At 36.1% G+C, this 24,017-nt stretch overlaps 1 protein-coding gene across 1 annotated transcript in view; it reads left to right on the top strand.

Moving 5' to 3' along the window:
* Nucleotides 1–22,294, top strand: part of PRKD3 (protein kinase D3) — a 62,308-nt gene extending 40,014 nt beyond the window's left edge. Inside the window, exons 8-18 of the mRNA XM_065891674.1 lie at nt 958–1,081; nt 3,288–3,365; nt 4,546–4,822; nt 7,662–7,714; nt 10,271–10,343; nt 11,379–11,485; nt 15,898–16,059; nt 16,296–16,394; nt 18,688–18,955; nt 21,026–21,111; nt 21,881–22,294. Coding sequence (XP_065747746.1) covers nt 958–1,081; nt 3,288–3,365; nt 4,546–4,822; nt 7,662–7,714; nt 10,271–10,343; nt 11,379–11,485; nt 15,898–16,059; nt 16,296–16,394; nt 18,688–18,955; nt 21,026–21,111; nt 21,881–22,054 — 1,501 coding nt within the window. The 3' untranslated portion in view covers nt 22,055–22,294. The remainder of the gene's footprint in view (nt 1–957; nt 1,082–3,287; nt 3,366–4,545; nt 4,823–7,661; nt 7,715–10,270; nt 10,344–11,378; nt 11,486–15,897; nt 16,060–16,295; nt 16,395–18,687; nt 18,956–21,025; nt 21,112–21,880) is intronic.
* Nucleotides 22,295–24,017: the final 1,723 nt, after the last annotated feature.

Raw genomic sequence — 24,017 nt, forward strand, 5'->3', positions numbered from 1 at the left:
TGTTGGAAACACCTGTAAGAATCTATATCTGAGAATGTGGCACAAAGATGATGGTGATGAATTTGGGGACAGTTTTCATATTACAATTAATCTATTAGCACTTTGTAAAAATGCTACCAGATTATAAGACTTAAATATCTTCCTATGTTTATAGAAATACAGTTTTTTATAGATATAGCCTATAGGATATACTACTTTGTGATAAAATTTATCATGCTGCCTAGGGTAGGAAGATTCCTAGCAGCAATCCCAAATGAGACCCTCTCCCAGGCTCCAGATTTTCCAAATGGGGAGGATTCTTTCTGCTCTATTCATTGTTTTCTTTTCTTTTCTTTTCTTTTCTTAATAAATTTATTTATTTTTGGCTGTGTTGGGTCTTCGTTGCTGTGTGCAGGCTTCCTCTAGTTGCGGTGAGCCGGGGCTACACTTCATTGCAGTATGCAGGCTTCTCACTGCGGTGGCTTCTCTTGTTGCAGAGCATGGGCTCTAGGCATGCGGGCTTCAGTAGTTGTGGTGCATGGGCTCAGTAGTTGTGGCTTGCAGGCTCTAGAGTGCAGGCTCAGTAATTGATGTGCATGGGCTTAGGTGCTCCGCGGCATGTGGGGTCTTCCCAGACCAGGGATTGAACCTGTGTCCCCTGCATTGGCAGGCGGATTCTTAACCACTGTGCCATCAGAGAAGTCCCTCATTGTTTTCTTATGTTTTGTGACCCTCCAAAAACATGTGATGACAAATACTGATGACTTACAGTATTATCTTAGTCTTTTATAAATTAACTATGTATCATCATAACAGGACTAATTTATTTTCTTCTTCTTAAGCCATTGTTTATCTTCCTAAGATATTTTGAAGAATTTTAGCTTAATTATCTTTAAAAGGGCTTGATGAGCTTACAGTATTTATGATTTTTTAAGTTGAAGTTGTAAATATTTGTCATAAATTTTAAATATTTTTTAGTCCATCAACAAGCAATAATATTCCGCTAATGAGGGTCGTACAATCCATCAAGCACACAAAGAGGAAGAGCAGCACGATGGTGAAGGAAGGGTGGATGGTCCATTACACCAGCAGGGACACCCTGGTCAGTAATCACAGGCATTTTATTATGGTAGTGAAACTTTGTTATGTGCTTTATTTTGTGCATTTTTAAAATCAAAATGAGAATGAGATATATATTAAGACATCATAGTACTGGAACTATCATTACATTTGTAAAGAATATTTCAAAGGTGGAATATTTAATGTACTATTTTTATAAACTGGTAGAGCAGTAGAGATTCAAAGCGGGTCTGGTGGTATAACACCAAATGCACAATCTATGAAAGAAATAATTGATAACACTGGATTCATTAAAATAAAAAACTTCTGTTTGGCAAAAGACAATGTTAAAAGATTGAGAAGGCAAGCCACAGACTTGGAGAAAATATTTGCAAAAGAGACATCTGATAAAAGACTGTTCTCCAAAATATACAAAAAACTCTTAAAATTCAACAGTAAGAAAACAACCTGATTAAAAAGTGTGCCGAAGACCTTAACTCGTACCTCACCAAAGAAGGTACTTAGATGGCAAATAAGAATATGAAAAGATGCTCCACATCATATGTCATCAGGCAAATTAAATGCAAATTAAAACAGTGACATACTACTGCACACCTGTTAGAATAGCCAAAAACCTAAACACTGAGAACACTAAATTCTGGCAAGATTAGAGCAACGGGAACTTTCTTTGACTGCTTAGGAACACAAAATGGTATTGCTGACTTTTGAAGACAGTTCCGCAGTTTCTTACAAAACTAAAATGCTTTTACCATGTGATCCATATGTTGTACTCTTTGCTGTTTACCCAAGGGAGATAAAAACTTATGTTCATACAGAAACCTGCATATGGATATTTATAGTAGCTTTATTAATAATTGCCAAAAACCTGGAAGTAATAAATGTCCTTCAGTAGGTAAGTGGATAAATAAATTGTGGTATATCCAGACAATGGAATATTATTCAGCACTAAAAAGCAATGAATGAGCTGTCAAGCCATGAAAAGACATGGAGGAATCTTTAATGTATATTACTAAGTGAAAGAAGCCAATGTAAAAAGATTACATACTGTATGATTCCAACCATATGATATTCATTCTAGAAAAGGCAAAACTATGGAGGCAGTAAAAAGATCACAGTTAGGGGTGGAGACTTGTAAGTATGAATAGGCATAACACAGAATTTTTAGGGCAGTGAGAATACTCTATATGATACCATGATGATAGATACATGTCATTATGCATTTGTCCAAACCCATAGAATGTATAATACCAAGAGTGAACTATAATATAAACTGGACTTTTGTGATTATGATATATCAGTGTAGGTTTATCAGTTGTAACAAATGTGCCACTCTGATGAGGGGTGTTCATGATGAGGAGGGTTACACATGCGTGGGGACAAGGGAGTATATCGGAAATCTCTGTATCTTCCCCTTAATTTGCTGTGAACCTTAAAACTGCTCCCAAAAAGTAAAGTATTAATTTAAAAAAATGATTTAAAGACATACGTAAAAAAAAAAATTCTGCATGGCAAAGAACAAAAGCAAAGACAAATGACAAACTGGAAAAAGTATTTTCAACTCATATTCTAAACAAGTGGAAAAAAAGACCAGAATACAATAGAAAAATGGGCAATGAATATGAACATTCACAGACAAGGAAATACAAATGACTTTTAAATGTAAGATCTTGATCTCGTTTTTAATAAAAAATACAATTTAAAATTTTACCAAAATACCAATTTTTATTTATCAGTGTAGCAAAAGATCAAAAGGTCTAGTAACATGCTGCATTAGTGAAGGTTTGAGCAAGTTAGGCATGTTTGCTGATGAGACTGTAAATTCGATCACATCTTGTGCCAGATAATTTAACACTGTCAAGTAAAATGACATGTGCATGTATCTTTTGACCCAGTAAGCCAACCTTTAGAAATTTAGCCTATAGGTAAATTACACATCAGTGTGTGTGCAATACATATGTATTTGTGTATGCATGCATAAGATTCTTGCAAAGGAATCCCCAAAACCTAATAACATTGCTCGCCTGGAGTAAGGGTGGGAGTGAGATAGGAGTGATGATGCAAGTGTAGTTTTCACTATATATCCTTTTAATTCTCCGAATTTTGAACCTCACGAATTTTAAACCTATTCAAAAGTACAAACTTATGGATAGAAATGAAAGGGGAAGGAAAGTTCAGGCACTTTGGGGGAATCATTACTTTTGAACCTCACAGTTTTATGCTCTTTATAGAGAAAGAGGCATTACTGGAGACTGGACAGCAAATGTCTAACATTGTTTCAAAACGAATCGGGATCAAAATATTATAAGGTAAAGATTTCACATCTTTAAAAAAATATGTACATTAAAATACTGTATGTTTTCCAAATATATCCAAATAATATTTATTAATTGTTATATTGGCTTATACAACTGTTCCTAATGTAGTTTATAGAGGTCACTGTTAAGTTCCTTGTTGAAGCAACTGTCCTCTACCCCTCCATTTCACCCCCCATAAGCAGCCCTGCTACCAAAGGTTGTTTTCGTTGCGTGTTTGTTTTTGTCCTGTCAGGTTGCTGCTGCTTATCTTCTGGGTACCAAATGGTCCTCCATATCTGTGGATGCCTAACCATTGTATACAATGGACTTGAGCATCTGTGGATTTTGGTATCCACGGGGAGTCCTGGCACCAGTCCCCCTTGCACACTGAGGGATGACTATACTATGATTTAGATTAGACTGTTAAGAAAGTCCCATGATCATTGCTGGTCCAGAAGAGGCAAATGTGGTATTCGGCATTTCTCCCATCTTCCATTTTACCTCAGACCCCAGTTCTTAGATGCTTCCTTTGGCTCTTCTTTTCCTTTGTATAGTCCTCTTTGCTTGACTTGCTTCACATTTTGCCGTGTCACAGACTGACACCCAACAAAATTGTCAGTGTAGCAGTTGTATCAGTAAGAAAAAGTATAGAAACTAGTGAATTGCTTTGAGCTGGTTGGGTTTTTTTAAATAAGTTTTTTGCTTTAGGAAGGGGACTAAACATAAATGATTGTTACAGTTATGGACAGAACCAGAATGGAGTGCTTGAATAACTTAACAGTGACATTCTTCTTTTGCTGCTGTTATTTCTGTTTCGTACTCCTTTGGGGCTGTATCTTGCAGATAGCCAGTAGAGTAGTAGCTGTTGAGTTGATTCAGTGATAACTGGGAAATGACAAGTGTAGTGGCAAGTGCCCTCCTAAATCCTTTCCTTCCTTTCATTCTAATGATCTGCTACAGGCCTGAATCACTAGCTTGATTATTACACCCCATGCTCTGCCTCTGGCATTGATGGACATGCAGATCATTCAAAGCAGATGCCATCATTAAGACTTGACTGTATGTCCCATGTGTCACGTACTTGTGTTTGTCTTAATGGTATTCACTAGAAACACATATCTTTGATGTTTAGTGTATTTGAAAATTAAAAAAAGATGTATTCATATTTTATAATGCTTAATTTTTGCTTCAGGAAATTCCACTTTCAGAGATTCTTCGCATATCTTCCCCACAAGATTTCACGAACATTTCACAAGGCAGCAACCCACACTGTTTTGAAATCATCACTGATACTATGGTATACTTTGTTGGCGAGAACAGTGGGGACAGCTCTCACAATCCTGTTCTTGCTGCCACTGGAGTGGGACTTGACGTAGCACAGAGCTGGGAAAAAGCAATTCGCCAAGCTCTCATGCCTGTTACCCCTCAAGCAAGTGTTTGTACTTCTCCAGGGCAAGGGAAAGATCACAGTAAGCAATAAGCTTGTTGATGGCTTTTTTCCCCCTTTGGTTCTTAAACATTTTGTGGGTGTAGTTGTGTTTTTGTATTTATTTTTAATGCTCATTTTAAGCTTCATTTTTAGTAACCAATACCATTAGTTAATTCCTTTACAAAATTATGTTGGTTATAATATATGTATACAATCCCCAGAGCTAGGTTCCAGAGTCAGTGTCACTACGTTTAAATTCTGGTTCTGCCAACCTGTTATGTGATCTTAGCAAGTACTTTCGTTCTCTGTAATAGTACCTACTTTATAGGGTTGTCAGCATTAAATGAAAGAGAACCATAAGGTGTTGAGTAAACGACTAGTATTAGAATTTTGCTTCATGGTGGGATTTTCAGGCTATAAAGTGTTACAGTTCACATACTCAGGAAATCTGTGAAGTCAGAAATGCTGTATTTCTTTTAACTGAATTAAAACATTCAGAAACATTAAAAAAATATTGAAACATATGTCCTTTGCACTAACAAAATTTATAAAGTAAAACCTAAATTTGATAAAGGTTCAAGTGAACACTTAATCAGAAAGCCATAGTAAAATGTCACTTTCCCTTCCATTGGCATTATTTCGTTTATGGGGAAACATCATTCATTCATTAGACAAACAATATTTAAGTTGAAAGAGTATCAACCATTTTCTTTTTTTCTTCTTTTTTGGCCGCGCTGCACAGCTTGCGGGATCTTAGTTCCCCGACCAGGGATTGAACCCAGGCTCCGGCAGTGAAAATGCTGAGTCTTAACCACTGGACCTCCAGGGAGTTCCCTCAACCAGTTTCTAAATGTTCTTTATTTCAGTTCAGCTATGCTACTTGGTATACCTGTTCCCGGCATTATGCTACGCCCTGAGCTAGAATACGAAAGAAACACAGAAAATTTAAAAGCTACTAAGGGAAATAGGACGTAACGTATATAAGTGTTAGATGGTAGCATAAAGCAGTAGAGTGCAAAAATGAGTAGTGCATTTCTCGAGGAACCCAGATATGGATAGGAAGAGTAAGCAGAGACTTCATGATAGCGGAGCCTGATTTGAACCTTGACCTTGGATCTCAAGTAAGTTAGGATAGGCAGAGCTAACCTGGGAGGGGTGGAGGGGGTGTCACTGGTGTTGAGGAGACAAGTGTGATCAAAGGGATGAGGGTAATGACCATGAAAATGTTTGGTGTTGAATATTGATTCCTAAAGGTTGAATAAATGGATATCCACAGTGCTTCTTAAATTTGAGGGAATTTCAGACAGAACTGTCTGATATTCTAATTAAAACCATGGACCTCTTCCCCCAGAAAATAATGCGGGCACATAACACACAAATTTTATATATAACTGGATTTAGGGACCTTCTCAAGCCCATCCATGGACCTCTTCCCTAGGATTAAGAGTCCCTAAAAACAGGTTGCAGAAGGGCTAAGAGTGAGAACTCTGGAAGATGAAAGCCCAGTTCTGCTGCTTTACTAGCTTCATGATCTTGGCCTCTTCTCTTCTCTAATCTGAAAGGGAAATGATAATAAATGCATATGATGCACTTCGCATCATTCCTGACCCATTAGTGAAACTATTACTGTGTTGCTGCTGCCGCTGTCCTTGTAACGTGTCTAGAGTAGAGTTCTCCTGGGAAGCAACAGAAATTAAAACTGGGTGAAGTTAGACAGTGGAGGCCTTTGAAAGAAAATAAAATATTGACTTAAACTAGGAAACTGGAACTACTGAAAAGCAGAGTTTTAGGCTCATTAATTTAGTTGATGCTGTGCCTTTTATGTCTGTTTCATTAATATTTAATTTTTGGATTTTTAAAAATATTTTAAAATTGGCCTTATATTTTAAAATGGAGTTTTTCCACAGTCATCTGACTTATTTTTGATGTATAGTTGCTTATATTTCCTTCTTAATGAAGTTTTACATTTTTATATTTGGAATTATGAAGGAAATTTCATATCTTTGAGTTGTCACTGAGATTCTAGATTTTTGACAACTAGTCTCTTGCTTACTTTCCAAATTTCCCTTTTTCCTTTTTCTTGTCAGTTTCTTCCTTTGTTTACCAAAGTAATACAGACATTTAAACTTTATAGAAATATGTAATATGAGAAATTCCTCCCTATACACATGTGACACATCCCCCTATTCCCAATCATATATCTCCCCCCTCAGAAAACCATTATTAACAGTTTGGTGTATATGTCTTGATTTGGGGATGGCTTGTGGGGAGGGGAGTCTATACTACATTGTTATAATTTTATTTTCACACAAAAATACATTTTTGTCATAAAAGATGTGTGATCTTTACAACTTGGTTTCATCAACTATTTTATATCAGATATATTTCAATGTCAGTATATAGATATGTTTTTATTATGACAGTAATACTTTTTATGCATTTTTTAAAATGTAAGCAGTCTAAAAGTGTATAAAGATTAAACCTTTGTTCCTCAACCCCACCTCTCTCACTCACCAGAAGTAATCATATTTTGTTTGTTTTCGATTCAAATGCCACTACACTGCAACTTACCTTTTTAACTTAATAATGTCATAAATAGCTTTCTGACTCAGTTCTTATAGCCCTACATCCTTAAATGTTTAGGTAGTATTTTGTATGGACGTATCGTATTTTATTTAACCAGTTTCCTGTTGATGGATTAGTATTGTATATGGATAAATTGTTTTTTAATTTTGTTTTAATGAATTTAATTATATTAAGTGTATGTTAGCTAGTTTTTAAAATTTAATATATTGTGAGCATTCACATGTCAGTAATTATTATTACTAAGTTATGGACTAACAGGTTTTTTTTCCGTACATCATTCTTATATTTTACAGAAGATTTGTCTACCAGTATCTCTGTATCTAATTGTCAGATCCAGGAGAATGTGGTGAGTAAACATTACAGCTAAAATAGGCAAATTGGGTGATTAAGGAAAATAAAATGTGAAATCTTATTAGGAAAATAAGTTTATAGCCCAAAGTGTTGTGCAGTTTGCCTAAAGACACTAGGCTAGGATGTGTGGGTGATAACTTCCCTGAGGAGTTCTGCTTTATGAAGGAAACTGAGGCAGTTTCCTTTTAAATTATGAAAATAAAATTAACTTTTTGTAAGTGACATTAGAATATCACAAAGTGATAGACTAGTTCAAAGAGAAGGGAGAGGCTACTTCTTTCTGGGTCAGAGCCGGGAAAGCTTCTCAAAGGAAGTACAACTTGAAATATGCCTAAAAGGATGGAAAAGAGTTTTGACACAAGTGCTGAGAGGATATGGATGGGGGAACATTTTATGCAAGTACAGAGAAGCAGAAAATGTAGGATTTTAAGGAAGAGTCAAGACTCACTTCAGCTGGTGTATGTAGGTACATGTGGGGGATTACAGTACGATCAGCATACTTTCTATAAAGGGATAGAAGTAAATATTTTAGGCCTTGCAGACCATATACAGTTATGAACTCAACTTGGCCATTGTCGTGAGAAAGCTGTAGGCACTACTTAAAGGAATAAGCATGGCTGTTTTCCAGTAAAACTTTATTTGTGGTCACATATATTTGAATTTCATATAATTTCATGTTTCACAAGACATTATTATTTTGATGTTTTTTAACCATTTAAAAATTAAAACTGTTAAAAAAAAATTAAAACTGTTTTTAGTTCAGGGGCTGTACAAAAAGAGGCAGCAGGCTGGATTTGGCCCACAAGCCATAGTATGCCAACCCCTGGATTAGAAAGAAAAAAGCCTAGAAAAAGAAGTCAGAAAATTGTTCATTAGCTATATATAAATTTCTCTGATAAAATCTCTTATTCTTTAACTGGGGCATCCAGCTGTTATTGCTCTATAACATGTAAATGTTGTTGGATTTTCTAAGATTGCAGTGAAGACTGATATCCAGTAGTGCTATGGGAGATAGAGGGTTTCAGTGAGATTTAATCCGTGTCTCTCTTGTCCTAGGGGTAGGTAGAATAGGTACCAGATTATTGGGGAGAGAAAGACGTTTTCTCATTTCAGTTTTACAGATAAGAAGACCAGTCCCAGAGAATTCAGCTTACTTACGATTACCTAATTTAAACAGAAATTAGGATTTGTGGAATTACTTTTTTTTTTTTTTTTTTTTTTGCGGTACGCGGGCCTCTCACTATTGTGGCCTCTCCCGTTGCGGAGCATAGGCTCCAGACGCGCAGGCTCAACGGCCATGGCTCACGGGCCCAGCCGCTCCGCGGCCTGTGGGATCTTCCCGGACCGGGGCACGAACCTGTGTCCCCAGCATCAGCAGGCAGACTCTCAACCACTGCGCCACCAGGGAAGCCCAGAATTACTGATTTTTATATGCCAGGCACTGGATTTGACACTTTGTATATATTCTCATTTAATTCACTTAAAAATCCAGTGAGATAGATGTTATTATATCCACTTTACCAATGAGGGAATGAGGCCTAGGAGATTTGGTTTATCCAGTCACGTGACTGCAGTGAGACCCGCACTGTCTGGGAATGTAACACTGAACGAGACAGGTGTAGTCCCTGGCTTCATGGAGACTGTAGCACATACCCAAACAAAAGACAGACCTTGACTGAAGACCTGTGGGGAGCGTTGCCAAGCGCCTTCCAGGAGCTCTCTGACAGCGACAACCACTAGCGAAGAAAAAGGAAGACGGAAGGGAGGGGCGGAAGGGAGGAGATAGAGGAGTGGATATGAGCTACACATACTCTTTTCATCAGTCTTTAAAATTAGTCTGATCTCAATAATATGAACCTTTGAGTTTTTCTTTCAAATCAAAGATAGCAAATCTCTTTAATGGTAAAGTAGGTAAAACTTTGTTCTTAATTTTTTATGTTAATTTACTTTTTATAGATCACTACTTAATAAATAAATATATATATATATATATTTTGGCTGCTTTGGTTCTTCGTTGCTGTGTGCCGCTTTCTCTAGTTGCGGCGAGCAGGGACTGTTCGTTGCAGTGCGCAGGCTTCTCGTTGAGGTGGCTTCTCTTGTTGCAGAGCACAGGCTCTAGGCACACGGGCTTCAGTAGTTGTGGCTTGCAGGCTCTAGAGCGCAGGGTCAGTAGTTGTGGCTCACGGGCTTAGCTGCTCCGCGGCATGTGAGATCTTCCTGGTCCAGGGCTTGAACCCGTGTCCGCTGCATTGGCAGGCGGATTCTCAACCACTGCGCCACCAGGGAAGCCCAATAAATATATTTTTTAATTCAAAGCATTTTTCCCCCAAGTGTCTTCTTACAGAATACATTATAGTTGTGCATTGAGTCATTGTATTAAAGTTGGGCTTTTTTAGGACATAGAAAGCCTATATTTCATAAAACATTTTGTGAAAATTAGTTCTGTCAATCATAAAAACTAAAATGTATTTAAGTATTTGAATGAAAAGAGTCTGAGATGTTGACATTATTTCACAGAGGTAATAACACTGCTTACTTTTTCCCTAAATAGGACATCAGTACCGTTTACCAGATCTTTGCAGATGAGGTGCTTGGTTCAGGCCAATTTGGTATCGTTTATGGAGGTAAGCAACTACAGCCTTTTGCATATTGTAGATAACATAGAAAAATTATGAAATTTAAAAACATCTACCAGCTGTTAACATCTTGTCACAGTTTCGTCAAGTGGTGTTTTTCTCAAAGGTTAACCTACATACATTTAGCTAAGCTCTTTTCACTATAACTGAGTATTAATTCCTCAATTTAAACTAAGAACTTTAAAAAGTAACAGAAAGAATAAGAAAATTCACAATAGTCTTTATCTTTTCTTGTAGCTTACACATAAAGATGTTTGGGAAAAATAAATGGTTTGAAGTTTATGTTGGACTATGAAAGTTTGTTTATTGAAGTATATGCCCCACTGGTTTTCTCACACAAATGGCACCGTTTGTCTACTATTGGCATGAATGGTATCAGGTCTGAAGACATGGAATCTTATCCAGCTCTGTGACTTCCATTGGCAAAGTCATTTAACCTCACTGTGCCTCAGTATCTTCATCAGTTTAATGGAGCTAATAAAACCTGACCTGCATAGTTCTAAACCTACTATATATAAAAGTACTTTATAAGCTATGAAACAAGGTATAAAAGGAAAGTAATGTTAAACCCTTTCATTCCTTACTGAGACTAGTTGGCCTTTCTGCCTGAAGGTTGTATAGTTAAGTCACTCTGTGCTGATCCAGTAAACCTAGAATAAAATTAATTAATTGGTACAATGTTTCTATCTTGACAGAATTTCTAAAGACTAAGTCACATATTTAACTATCATTTCTTTAATAAAGTGGATTATTTTTCAGCAAACAGGTTCATTCAAATTTCCTCCTGCTGTTTCAAATAATGAAACAGCCTTTATTAGGGGCAGTTACTATAAGGGAAAATATAATTTATTTCTTAAAATTAAAGGTTAGTGATGGAGAAAGAACAAAATGAGCTGAAAAAAAGAAATACAAAAATACATACATATCAATTTGTTTGTGGATAACTTCCTGATAAAGCTTTTGTACTGTATGTGGGATGTCAATTTGTGTCGTCTTTCTTTTCTGTACTTTTTTTAAAAATAGGAAAACACAGGAAGACTGGAAGGGATGTGGCTATTAAAGTAATTGATAAGATGAGATTCCCCACAAAACAGGAGAGTCAGCTCCGTAATGAAGTGGCTATTTTACAGGTAAAAAAAACCCCAAAAAGTTGCTTTGTATTGGTTTTAATTTTTGATTTATGAGCTTTTAAATCCAAGTCTAGTTAGTGTGCTGATAAGATTTTGGTTTTTGCTTTCTTTGTTCTCATTTTTCTTCGTTCTCATTTTATGACCTTTTGGCTCAGTGAGAGGCTGGTGAGCATCTGAATTAACTCCCTAAGTTTTTTTTTTTTTTAAAGGCAAAATTAGGATACAATAATCTAGGAGTTACAAGGACTGCCATTATGGTAGTAGTTTGTTTAGAACACATTTTCCTAAGGAAAATCTTAAACTAAAAAAACTCAAATTTCATTCTTAATTCATCACTCCATGAGCTCAAAATACTTTGATACTTCTACCACCACGTTTCATTATAATAGTTTAGTCCATTAAAGTATATTTTTAAAGATATATTGGCAATGACTTAAATCCCATAAAATAAATTACTGTGTATTTTTATTTAGCATTTTTATCTCTTTTGGACGTCATCTAGAAGAGTAAAATTTAGCTTTATTTTTCTGAATATCATATAATTAATTTATAATATGCAAATATTTATTAATTCATTGTGTAGCTTTTGCATAGTATTTAAGAAATCATGGTGATATGATAGTTAATGCTGTCAGAGCCCCATTTGCTTGTGGGTGAAGTTCAAGAGGACACAGCCTATTGAACTTGTGCTTCTTTGGAGAAGAAGGTAAGAAACTTATAAACATGTAATTAATTTTACATTTATTACATTATTGGTCACTGTTAGTAACATTTGCCTCACTTTTTTTCAGAGGAGTGATAATCAAAAGATTGTGGTCTACAAGCTACCTGTGGTCACTTCAAGGCTGCCTCCTCCTATAAAGCTACCTTTAAAATAGGATATTAACAGCATTCAGACTCTGCATTAGGGTTTGAATATACTGTTAGAGATCTTTTTTCATATCTAATTTTGGACTCTTTCTCAATATCCAATCAATATGCAAAAAAATAAATATTAAGGATTTATTCATAAGGATTGATTTCTCCTTGTCATTTTAAAATATTTTTATTGAAGTATAGTTGATTTACAATGTTGTGTTAATTTCTGCTGTACAGCAAAGTGACTCAGTTATACATATATGTATTCTTCATATTCTTTTCCATTATCACAGGATATTGAATATAGTTTCCTATGCTATACAATAGGACCTTGTTTTTTATCCATCATATATATATTAGTTTGCATCTGCTAATCCCAAGCTCCCAATCCATCCTGCCCCCACCCGCCCTCCACCTTAGCAACCACAAGTCTGTTCTCTGTGTCTGTGAGTCTGTTTCTATTTTGTAGATACGTTCATTTGTGTCGTATTTTAGATTCCACGTAAAAGTTCTCGTTACTTTGATCACATCACAAACACAGCTCTGTACTAAATACTGAAGCTTTTTTCCCACATGTTATCAACTGCAAATCTTAATAACTGAATTTAGGAATTTCCAGATAATACACAATGTAAACACTTTATTATTATAGCCCTCTGGTTATTTTCAGAATGAAAATATTTCAGAATTAAATAATTGTCGCCTGTGGGATTTTTCACTTTCATTTCACAGGGCTATAGTAATGTCAAATGTCCTTTTGCTGTTGCCTGAAGAGGGTAGTAGAGTAGTGGGAGAAAAGGTGAGGCACTCTCATGGGTCCCTATGTAAAGGGGAAAACGTTCTCAGAAACTTAAGAGCAAAATTTCTAGTTTGACTGTTGTAGTATAAATTCAGTATTTTCCCCTTCTCTTCTTGGAAATCACCCAAAAGCTACAAGAAAAATGATAAACAGAAAAGCATACTCTATCTTTAACAAAAATAGAAAAGAGTTCAGCCCTACAAAATAGGTGGAAGTTTTTCCAAAAACAGTGGAAATGGACCAGGCAAATGTAGGAAGACGCACAATAAAAACTGGTTTTGCTGGCTCTTTCTGGCTCTACAGTCGTGACAGCCTCTCTCTAGTTCCTCTCAAATAGAAGAAAGCCAAGGGAGTCATGATCTAATAAGATTTAATTCAAGAGAAAACACATGAAGTGAACTGAAGTAGGGCACTCTTAACAGTGGAAGAGTGCAAATCACACTAAACCAAATGGCATCAACAACATCTATAAAGGAAAACTAGAGACCATACAGGGAGCACATTAGTAGTCCATGACAGATGAGATAGACAAAAGAACATAGGAGGCCTAAACAGTATAAGGTAGATCTAACCAGTTTATGTTGAACACTGTACCCTAAAAACAAATAAGCACCCTATTAATTCAAAAAAAACCAGTAGAATAAACAGTACTTTTTGGTCTTAATGCACTAAAGCTAGGAATAAATTATAAAATCAGAAAACAAAAACTCCCACCACCTGAAAAAAATTTTTTTTTGAGTCTTAATTCTTGAATCAGAGAGCAAAATCAAGATTGGAGTATTTAGAAAATAATTGTGGAAATACTGTATATCAGAGCTTTTGGACTATTGCTTACAGAAATCTTGGTAACCTCAAACATTTAATCAAGAAAAAATGAACATAAATAAATTAAGAGTCTAACTCAAGAAGTTGAAGGATGAACAGTCAACCTGAGGAAAACAGAAGGAATTAACAAAGATAAAAAAGGAAATTAATAAATTTAGTATAATAAATCCAAAAGTTGATTATTGGGCGGGGGTGGGGAGTGGATAACAATAAGATAAGTCCAACCAAATCAATATAAGAAGATATAACAACATTTTGGAGAGACGATCACAAATACTGAAAAAATTTTAGGGAATCTTAAGATACTATCTTGTGTAACTCTGTTAGATAAACTTGAAAACCTGGAGAAAATGATTCTCTATGAAAGTGTAATTTACCAAAACAGACTCTAGAGGAAATAGGACATTTAAACAAATAGAAGAAGTGGTTAAAAGAATTTATGTTACAGCATATTTCTATTTTTGTGTGTGCATGCATGTGTTTCCAAGGATGGTGGGGGGAAAAAAGAAACTTAAGAGGTAGTCAGCTGCAACATAGGGGACAGCCAACCACACTTCCAACTCTAAATCGGTCAGAGTTATGATGTTCTGAATCTTCTGCTTACTGCCATTATCATGCCCCACCACTGTGGGGTATTTCACTTTCATGTATCTACTATAAGATTGTGTCACTTTTTATTTTGCTACCTGGAACACCATGTCATTAACTTGTTTTAAGCTGATTAGTAAACAGTATTTATCTTGCATTTGCTATTCACTTTCTAAACATTTTTAAAACACCAACCATGATTCAGAAGTTGAGCTAAAAGTGACTAAGACACAGTCTCTGCTCTCAAGGAACTTACTAGGCTACAGAGTAAGACACATATACACGTGATACAGTACCATGGGATAAGCAGTGCTGCATAAAGTGCAGTGGCAACTACTGCAGTAGTCTGGAAGAGAGGCAACGTGAGCTAAACTGGAGGCATTACAGTGGGAATTGAGAAATGATGGTGTATTCAAAACACATTTTAGAGATGGAGCCCAACTTCACATAGGCCGAAAAAAGTTTGCCCTCTTGGCATACTTAGATACCCATAGTAAGGAAAAAAAGCATAAGAAAAATATGTTTCTGTTAATAAGTATTAAAAAGTTTAATCACTTGGGCCAATATTTGAGACTGAATAAGAATGAAACCAGACTACTGAAGATATTAAAATCCACACAGAGGAATTTAGATTTATGTCCAGAAATAAAGAACCATTGAATGTTTTTTGTGTATGGCTGACTTCTCAAATTGCTTTTGAAGAAGTTTTGTTTCTTTTTTAAATATCAGTTAAGATAGATTGCTTTTTTTATTAGCAGATACAGTATCACACTCAGCTTTGTATTTCTCCAACCCTGTTAACCTAGTAGTGCTTAAGAAAAAGGGGTGATGGTAGTAAAGACATGCTGAGCCTAAAAGAGGGAAGACCAAATCAAGGTATAATACAACGAGATCAAGACTTAGATAAATAACTACCTTAAAGACAAAACCACCAGTTTGAGCTAAGACCCTCACAAACAGCCCCAAAGAACCAAAGCTCTGTGTAATTGGCTAAACTTTGATTGGCAGTTGGTGCCTATTGATGGACAGCATAAAATTGGAGTACTATCAGAAGATTAAAAAGATGAGAAGGAAGGAATAGAAGTAGTAATGGACAAGGGCATTTATATTGGAAAAACTGGGAAGATATTCTTTCCCTTCAGTGCATCCACTCTCCAGTACAGAACTTGGAAAATCAAAATCTATGATCCTTTTTGTTTGCTTTTATTTATTTTTCTAAGCTATTTTTTGCTTTCTGTGCCGTTATTCCATACAATTAATTGCAGCACATTGTTAGATATTAATATTTGCACAGTAAAACTTTTACTCAAGTTGGTCACATAAATATCCTGCAACTCTTCAGAATTTGCACCATCCTGGGATTGTAAACCTGGAATGTATGTTTGAAACCCCAGAACGAGTTTTTGTAGTAATGGAAAAGCTGCATGGAGATATGTTGGAGATGATTCTATCCAGTGAGAAAAGTCGACTACCAGAACGAATAACTAAATTCATGGTCACACAGGTATTTTAACTTTTTTTGAAACTAGAAAATAATAAAAACTACAAGAAATGGTAGTGCTTTTACATATTGTAACATTGTGGGAATTGTTAACTTTGAAGAACAGAATAACACTTTTAGTTAAATCTTGATGAACTGTAGTGGACTTTTTAAATTATTATACCACTCAAGGGGTCCAGTTAGTGTTTAGCTGTGATTTTTCCAGAAATAGGAAAAAATTCTGTTTTCTTCAATAACAGATACTTGTTGCATTAAGGAATCTACATTTTAAGAATATTGTGCACTGCGATTTAAAGCCAGAAAATGTGCTACTCGCATCAGCAGAGCCATTTCCTCAGGTGAGATATTCAGAACCTTTTTAAAGTACGGTTTTAAGTATCTGTCTGACAACATTATGAAGTACCCACGTAATGAAAGGCAGTGCTGTAGGTTCAGTACATAACCATCTTACAGAAAAAAAGTTTCTACCTTATAACTGCCATTGAGGATGTATACCTGAGTAGTCTGAATTCAGATTTTACTAATTATATTATTTTCATGAAGACTTTTTAGACTTAATGACTTTTTAGACCAGTTCTCAAAGGAATAATTTTTTTGCACTTTTTGCACAATCCACCCCTCCCTGTGGGTTGGGAATGAAGTAGGGAGAGTCAGCCTTGGTTGGTGCTCAGTACTCAGGACAAATTCCCCATGAAATGAAACAAACTGAGGGATGACCCTGAAATGAGAAGACTAGATTTTGGTTGAGGCAGGCAGCCAACACTTCTTCCTCTTTAGAGTACTACTATATTTCAAACATTTTCAGCAAAACCTATGAAAGAATTACATTTCCCATCACTGCCAGTGCTCACATACGTATTACGATATGTATGTGTGTGTCTCTGCTGCGTGTGATGCATTCATTGTTTTACTTGGCTAAATTTCATTTCATTAAAAAGTGTTGATCTTGATCCAAATTTATTTCATAACCTAAAAATAGTTATTAACCCAAAGTCTGAAACATTTGTCCTGAGGAATATATATTGGTGGTACCTATGAATATTTCTCATGATTGTCATCAGCTAGAATAATCTGTTGCCAGATTATTGTTTATGTACATTTAAAACACAATTAGACAAGTGGCTAGAATAAGGACAACAGATGACTATTTCACTTGGTAAATACAACTCAGATTCTCTTTCAAGAAAAAGATGTATTTAGAAAAATTATTCAACTCTTTTAAGGAAGTAACCATATTCCTTTTGTAATGCCTATGTGAATAAAAATAATCCTCTATCTTTGTGAGGTCAAAAAGGTTCCATAAGCATTGGTGCAATATTTTAAAGAATTATTATTTCATGTATTATTTCATTTGATCTTCAAGAGAGTATGGACAAAGGATGTACACCCCTACAGCTAAGGCTAAAACTCCAGCTTTCTGACCTCCATTAGGAACAAAGGGAAAATAATGTCACTTACTTGATACTCTTTTTTTTGGTCAAGTGCTAGCCATGGCCCCTCTTCTTTATTCAGTTGCCAAAATATCTTCATCAAAATGCTAACTGAAATATGGCATTTAATGAAAAAAGTTATTTCTTCATGGTCAATAATCGTCTTCTTCAAATATTCAGAGGAAGTAGTTGAATTCAATAATGACACAGAACAAATATCATCATAAAAACATGTATGAAGGTCCGTCTTTGCTTTCCACTCACTGTTTGTACCACTGGTTTGTAGAGGCCTCCCAATTTATCTTGAAGTTTTTAGTGAAGACATTTTGTGAATCAAGGCATTTCCCCTGGACGGTACTTGGCATTTGCTTGTTCAGCATGGATGTATCATTAATCACCAAAATTTGAACCTCGTAGAAGATGGGCAGCAAGATAAGTATTCTGAGCTCTGCCAATCTTACTACATTTCCAGAACTCTCTTCCCAAAGGGGCATGGTAGTGACTGCAGCTACCCCCAGATATAACTTGTTTCAAATCTGAACATCTAACTAGCAATATTTTGTTCCGTAGTCATAGAAAACACTCTTTCAAACAATCTCTAATATGACTCTTCTACTGGCCACATTAATACTTATCTTTAATACACCTCAATTTCATTTACTTGCCAATATATAGTATCCTTGGGAAGAGAGATTCTAGGGTTAAGCAAAATAAAGGGTAAGTTTTTAAATATCATAACTTATTTTTCATTCAGCAAACATTTGAGTACCTCTATCCAGGCACTGAGAGGCCACTGAGCATTTAAAAGTGAAACATATAGTTCCTGCTTACAGGTAATAGAAAGTGATCTCCTAAAAGCCAAATGATAAAAGATCAGCACCCTCCATTTCATCAAAAACGCTGAGCACTTATAACACCAGTCTGGTATTTGGCATTCTGGAAGCTAGAATTCAAAAGTGGTTTTTTGAAATGAGCATTAGCAAAGCTCTTCATACTGTTAGTAATGGATCACAGCGTTATAAATGTATCTAAATATTGGGAAAAGGGTATTTTACAATTTCCTTATCTATAATCTTGACATTCATAATACAGTTGGCAAATGTGTTGAAATGATACAGTATCATATTTAGGGACAGGTATGTATATATAGATTGATACATATATCAATAATATAAAATTAACATCATCCTTTAATTTCCAGGTGAAGCTGTGTGACTTTGGTTTTGCACGCATCATTGGTGAAAAGTCGTTCAGGAGATCTGTGGTAGGAACTCCTGCATACTTGGCCCCTGAAGTTCTCAGGAGCAAAGGCTACAACCGTTCTCTAGATATGTGGTCAGTGGGAGTTATTGTCTATGTGAGCCTCAGCGGCACGTTTCCTTTTAATGAAGATGAAGACATAAACGACCAAATCCAAAATGCTGCATTTATGTACCCACCAAATCCATGGAGAGAAATTTCTGGTGAAGGTAAAAAAAAATGTTTTAGGTCTGTGCCTTTTAGTCAAAATCTTTGTGATCCCAAATCACCCTGTCTCTTCTGACTTCTCTTTTTAATATTTCCCATTCACCTTCCAAATTCAACTGTTTACCAATTTTTTTAGCACGCTTCCTTTTACATTATCTTTTCTTTATCTTCTTTATAGTTCGCAGGCAGGGCACTAATCCAGGCCCCAACTGCCTCATTTTGAAACTACTCAAATAGCTTAACTGTCCTTCTCAGTCACCACTGCCAAATCCTTCTTCAGGAAACACTACTTTCATCTTACGCTGCTCCCGGACATTAATCTCAGCCTCCCTCTAACCAGGCTGCACGTGTAGGTCTCTGTGATATGGCCCAAGTTTGCCTTCTAGCCTCATCTGCCATTACTGCCCTACGCAAGGTACTTACAACTATTCGCTGCATTTTGCTTAGGTCTTTTCCCTGCCTACCCGTTTCTCCTCCTTGCTGTTGAAATCCTTCCAGTTCTTCAGAGATCCCTTAACTTGTGGCTCATCTGAGAAGTCTTCCCTGAACTCCTCCTCCAAACTGTAAGATCTACTTAGGCTACTAGTTGGGCGTATCTTTTCACGACCACTTATCTTCAGAACTAGATTCTGATCTCCTTGAATGGAGACCTGTAACTTAGGTTCTTTATATACCACTTAAAACACTGTTTAACATTCCCATAGCATTTGATAGAACCAGTACTGGGGAACATCCCCACCTGAATTTAGCCAACCCTTGGAACAGGGGGGTCTTTTTTTTTGTTTTCCCAAAAGTGCCTAATCATAGGGATATAGCCCATTAAACTGGGAAAAGTTTGAGGAACAACATATAAATAGTAGGCTTACCTGGTAATGAACAGAGCTAACTAAAGAAGTACATATGAGGGTTTGGGGATGTTGCCAAAGTCATCTTAGAGCTCCTTGGACAGTGTGGTCTGCAGACCTCTTAAATCAGAATCACTTGGTGAATTTATTAAAGAGAAGATCCCACTGGCTCTATCCCAGAGATTCAGACTCACCAGCTGGATTGATGCCCAGGAATAAATACACTGAATACATTTTAATAAATACACTGAATGATTCTGATGCACATAGTGGACCGCCATTTAAGGAACAATGGATAGAAGTCTGAAGTATTTAGAATACAGAGAAATTAATAATTAAAATACTTATGAGAAAAAAATAACTTGATTAGGGCAAAAACAAAAATATGGAAAATCGTTGCTAGTTTGGTGGTATTTAGAACTAGAAATAGTATAGTATAAGTCGTTCATTTGGCTCATCCCTGGATCCATGTCTTAGTAACAACTGTATTGTTACATAGGGATGTTGTCAGTGTATAGTTACCTGGTTGCTTTGGTTTTGCAGTTGGCCCATTTCTCCAAATAATTGGATAAGATATGTATGCCAAGATCTCGCCACATACACCAAAATACCATGAACTTGCTAAAACTTGTTAAGTATGAACTCTTGGTAATAAGTTATCACCTTACTGTAACCACATCTGTAGAAGCAAGGCAATGGCTTCGGCTACTTTTCCAGACCAAGCCCGAGACTAGAGAAGAACATGGCATCATTGGGGCGGGAAAAAAGAAACAAAAAAAATCAGCCTATAATAAGAGTCTGTCTTATTCATCTTAAAAAATAATAGTTAATACTCAGCATTTATATGCTGAGCACCATTCTAAGCCCTTTATGTGTATTAAATTTATTTCATCTTCTCAACAACCTCATTTTACAGTTGACCGAGGCACAGTATACTTTAGTAACTCACCCTATGTCACACGTAGTAACAACGCCAGCTCAAGCAGGCTGGCTCCAGTCTGTACTTTTAACCTGTACTCTATACTGTCTCCTTAATAAACCAGATACACTGTGAATTCAGTAAATATTTATGGATCACCAGCATGTTAGCTTAAAGGCCATGTCCTTGAGAAGCAAAAATCCTCAACCTTATATTTCTATGGATTGAACTGCTTTCCAGGCAGAGTCACAGGTTTGAGATGCTCCATACGCTCAAATGCATGTATCTAATTTTGTCTTTTCCCTTAGCAATTGATTTGATAAACAACCTACTTCAAGTGAAGATGAGAAAACGTTACAGTGTGGACAAATCTCTTAGTCATCCCTGGCTGCAGGTAAAAAAAAAAAGTATTTCTCTTGGCAGAAAAAAAAAATGTACCTCTCTTCGGCGATTCTCATTTGAGCAGTTCATGGTGATTGTCTTAATGAAACCACTCTTAAAAGCAATAGATTCTACATGTCTTAGGGCCTTATAGTATTCATTTTACCTTTCTGTAAGGTGAGCATGACACATTATGTTGTCAAATATATTTTATTTTTAAAATGTCCACTAAAAGGTTTATATTTGCATTGAAGAGATCAGAGATGCCATTTAAAATGTTTGGCTTAATTCCCCCCAAAAGCTATTGCATAGATTTGTCAAAAGATACCCCCAAACTTCAGAGTAAAGAGAGAAGCTTCAGAACAATTTTAAAGGGAATGAGGGGTAGAAATAACTTCAAAACAAATATAATCATATTTAGTCTCAGCAGTTATTAAATTATCCTGATAACAGATTCTAAGCACTTTCCCCTATTTTGAGAAGTAAGGTGTAGGCCTCTCCAACAAAATATTTTAGTGGTTATTATTAGCCACCTCAGAAGCCTGAGGCAATGTTTTCTTTTTTAATTTTAGAAACTAGTTCCTTCCTTCATGAGAGACTCTAAATTTGAAAAAGTATTTATCTTTAACATTGCTAACTTAAAATATTACAAATGAACTTATTGTGTAGCAAGTATTTAGGAGGTAGGGGTTGTCAATTTTATGACTAGGGTGCTGAGCAAAAAAAAAAGAAGGTTGACAGTATTGTTTCTTTTATGGTTCATAATCTTTTTTTTCCCCTAGGACTATCAGACTTGGCTTGACCTTAGAGAATTTGAAACTCGCATTGGTGAACGTTACATTACACACGAAAGTGACGATGCCCGCTGGGAAATACATGCATATACACACAACCTTGTATACCCAAAGCACTTCATTATGGCTCCCAATCCAGATGACATGGAAGAGGATCCTTAATTATTATTGAGCTAACTTCAATAAGGAAGTATTTCATGTTATGGACTGGTATTTTGCTGCATAACTGTTGTTCTTTGTAGGTTGTCATCTGAAAGGATGCAAAGACATGAGGAAATATGATAAGGAATCAGTGACACCAATACTGTAGTTCATATTGAGTAGGTACAAGAGGGGAAACTGAGTAATAAAAACACATAATGGAACCCAAGATAAAGCTTTTCATAAATTTTTACAGCATAAGCAATAACTGGTTTTTGTATTTTTCCTAATCGTTCATTTTAGTACAATAGTGGCACTTAATTTATCTTCCCTTTCCTATTCTTAACATTTTTTTAAAAAGGAGAAAAAGGCAAGCTAGAGTCCAGTTATTGCATAGCTTGACCAAATCATACAAGAGTTACAAGGTTGATTACTAAACAGATGTGCATTTATGCGGTAACTGAGAGGCTGCCAGCATGCCATTTCCTATAGACTTTATAAACATTTGTTTAACCGACCATAGAGGCATTGAGGGGTTTTTCCTAGACTCCTGGAAAGGGAGTGCTGGACTGTTTTACCTTTCTTTTTTAGGTCAGTCAAGACTCCAAAACAGTGATCCCTAAACCCTTTTGGAGTTGAAATTCTGAATATGCTCTTTGGAACATGAAAATTAAGTTGTCACCTTTTGTAAGTATTGATATGTTGCAACAGCCCCTAAGGTCATTCGGGACAACTGATGTACAAAACCAGGAGTAGGAACTGCTGGTCTCAGTGCTGAGTTGTTATGTATGTCTTCTTATAGCTCAACTCTGCTGCTAACTATTCACGTTCCCACTGACGCCATTGTGGTGCCACAATTGGATTCCAACATTTAATAGGTGTAGATCTGAACTCTAATTACACAATTTATCTTTACACAGGGTTGAATAATTTGAGGAAGAAAATTAAATATATGCTAGAAGTAGGCCAGTGCAGAGTCAGTTAATGCTACAGGAAAGAATAACAGTATCCTTTTGTTCTTCCCTTAGCTTATTGGAAGGCTTTACAGATACCTGGAATGTTTTAAAACCAATTATATTTTAAGCAGTTTGAGGGAGTGGACAGGGTGGAGCATGAAACAGTTTGTAAGAGTACGGCTGTATTATCAGCTGAGCAAATGAAAGAATGAAATAAGTTTTTTTTTTTTTTTTTTAACACTGCAGCTTCAGCAGCCAGCTAAAGACATTTTTTTCTACCCAGATTTAAGAGGTTATTTAAGAGGTTAGATTTTTTCATAGCTTTTTAAAAGTTACTAACAGTTTTCCCCCAAAAAAGTTAAAGATCTGGTGGGACCATTCACTTATAAAAAATCTAGGGACTTTTTGTTTTTTGATTCCTCAGTAATCATTGTAAACTTTTTTCCCTCCAAAAAGAGCCAAAGATGTGGAGCCAAAAACTCTGGCTCCGTTCTTTAATTACCTATGTTGGCCTCGGCAGGTGACAATCTGTCTGAGCCTTGAGTTCCTCAATCTATAAAATAAAGATTATAATTCTTGCCTGTACCTTTCTCACAGTGTTGTTGTAAAGATCAGATGTTGATAAGCTAAAAGTTATAAATGTGTTAACTATCACTGCCCACAGAATTTGAGGTAGCAAAGGAAAAGAATGTTCTTCTTGTGAACAGACTAAGACTGAGAGGGCCCTTAGAGATCCTGAAGCTACTGCCTTATCTAGGACTAAAATATCCTTGAGAGAATGGAAGGAAACACACAGTGCTCCTCTTTTCTGAGCTCTTTATGTGTTTTACCCTCACAACAGCCATGAGGTAAGTGCACGTGAACTCTATCTCACAGATAAGGAAACTGAGGCACAGGGAAATTAAGTAACTAGCTGCTGAAGGTCACAGTTAGGATGTGGGTTTGAACCCAGGCAATGAGGCTCCAGAGTCCTTCTTACCCCTCCTAACCATTTTACTATACTGCCTACCCCTAAATATCTCCAGGAG

The sequence above is a fragment of the Phocoena phocoena genome, chromosome 14, assembly GCF_963924675.1.
Source record: "Phocoena phocoena chromosome 14, mPhoPho1.1, whole genome shotgun sequence".
Lineage (NCBI taxonomy): Eukaryota > Metazoa > Chordata > Mammalia > Artiodactyla > Phocoenidae > Phocoena > Phocoena phocoena.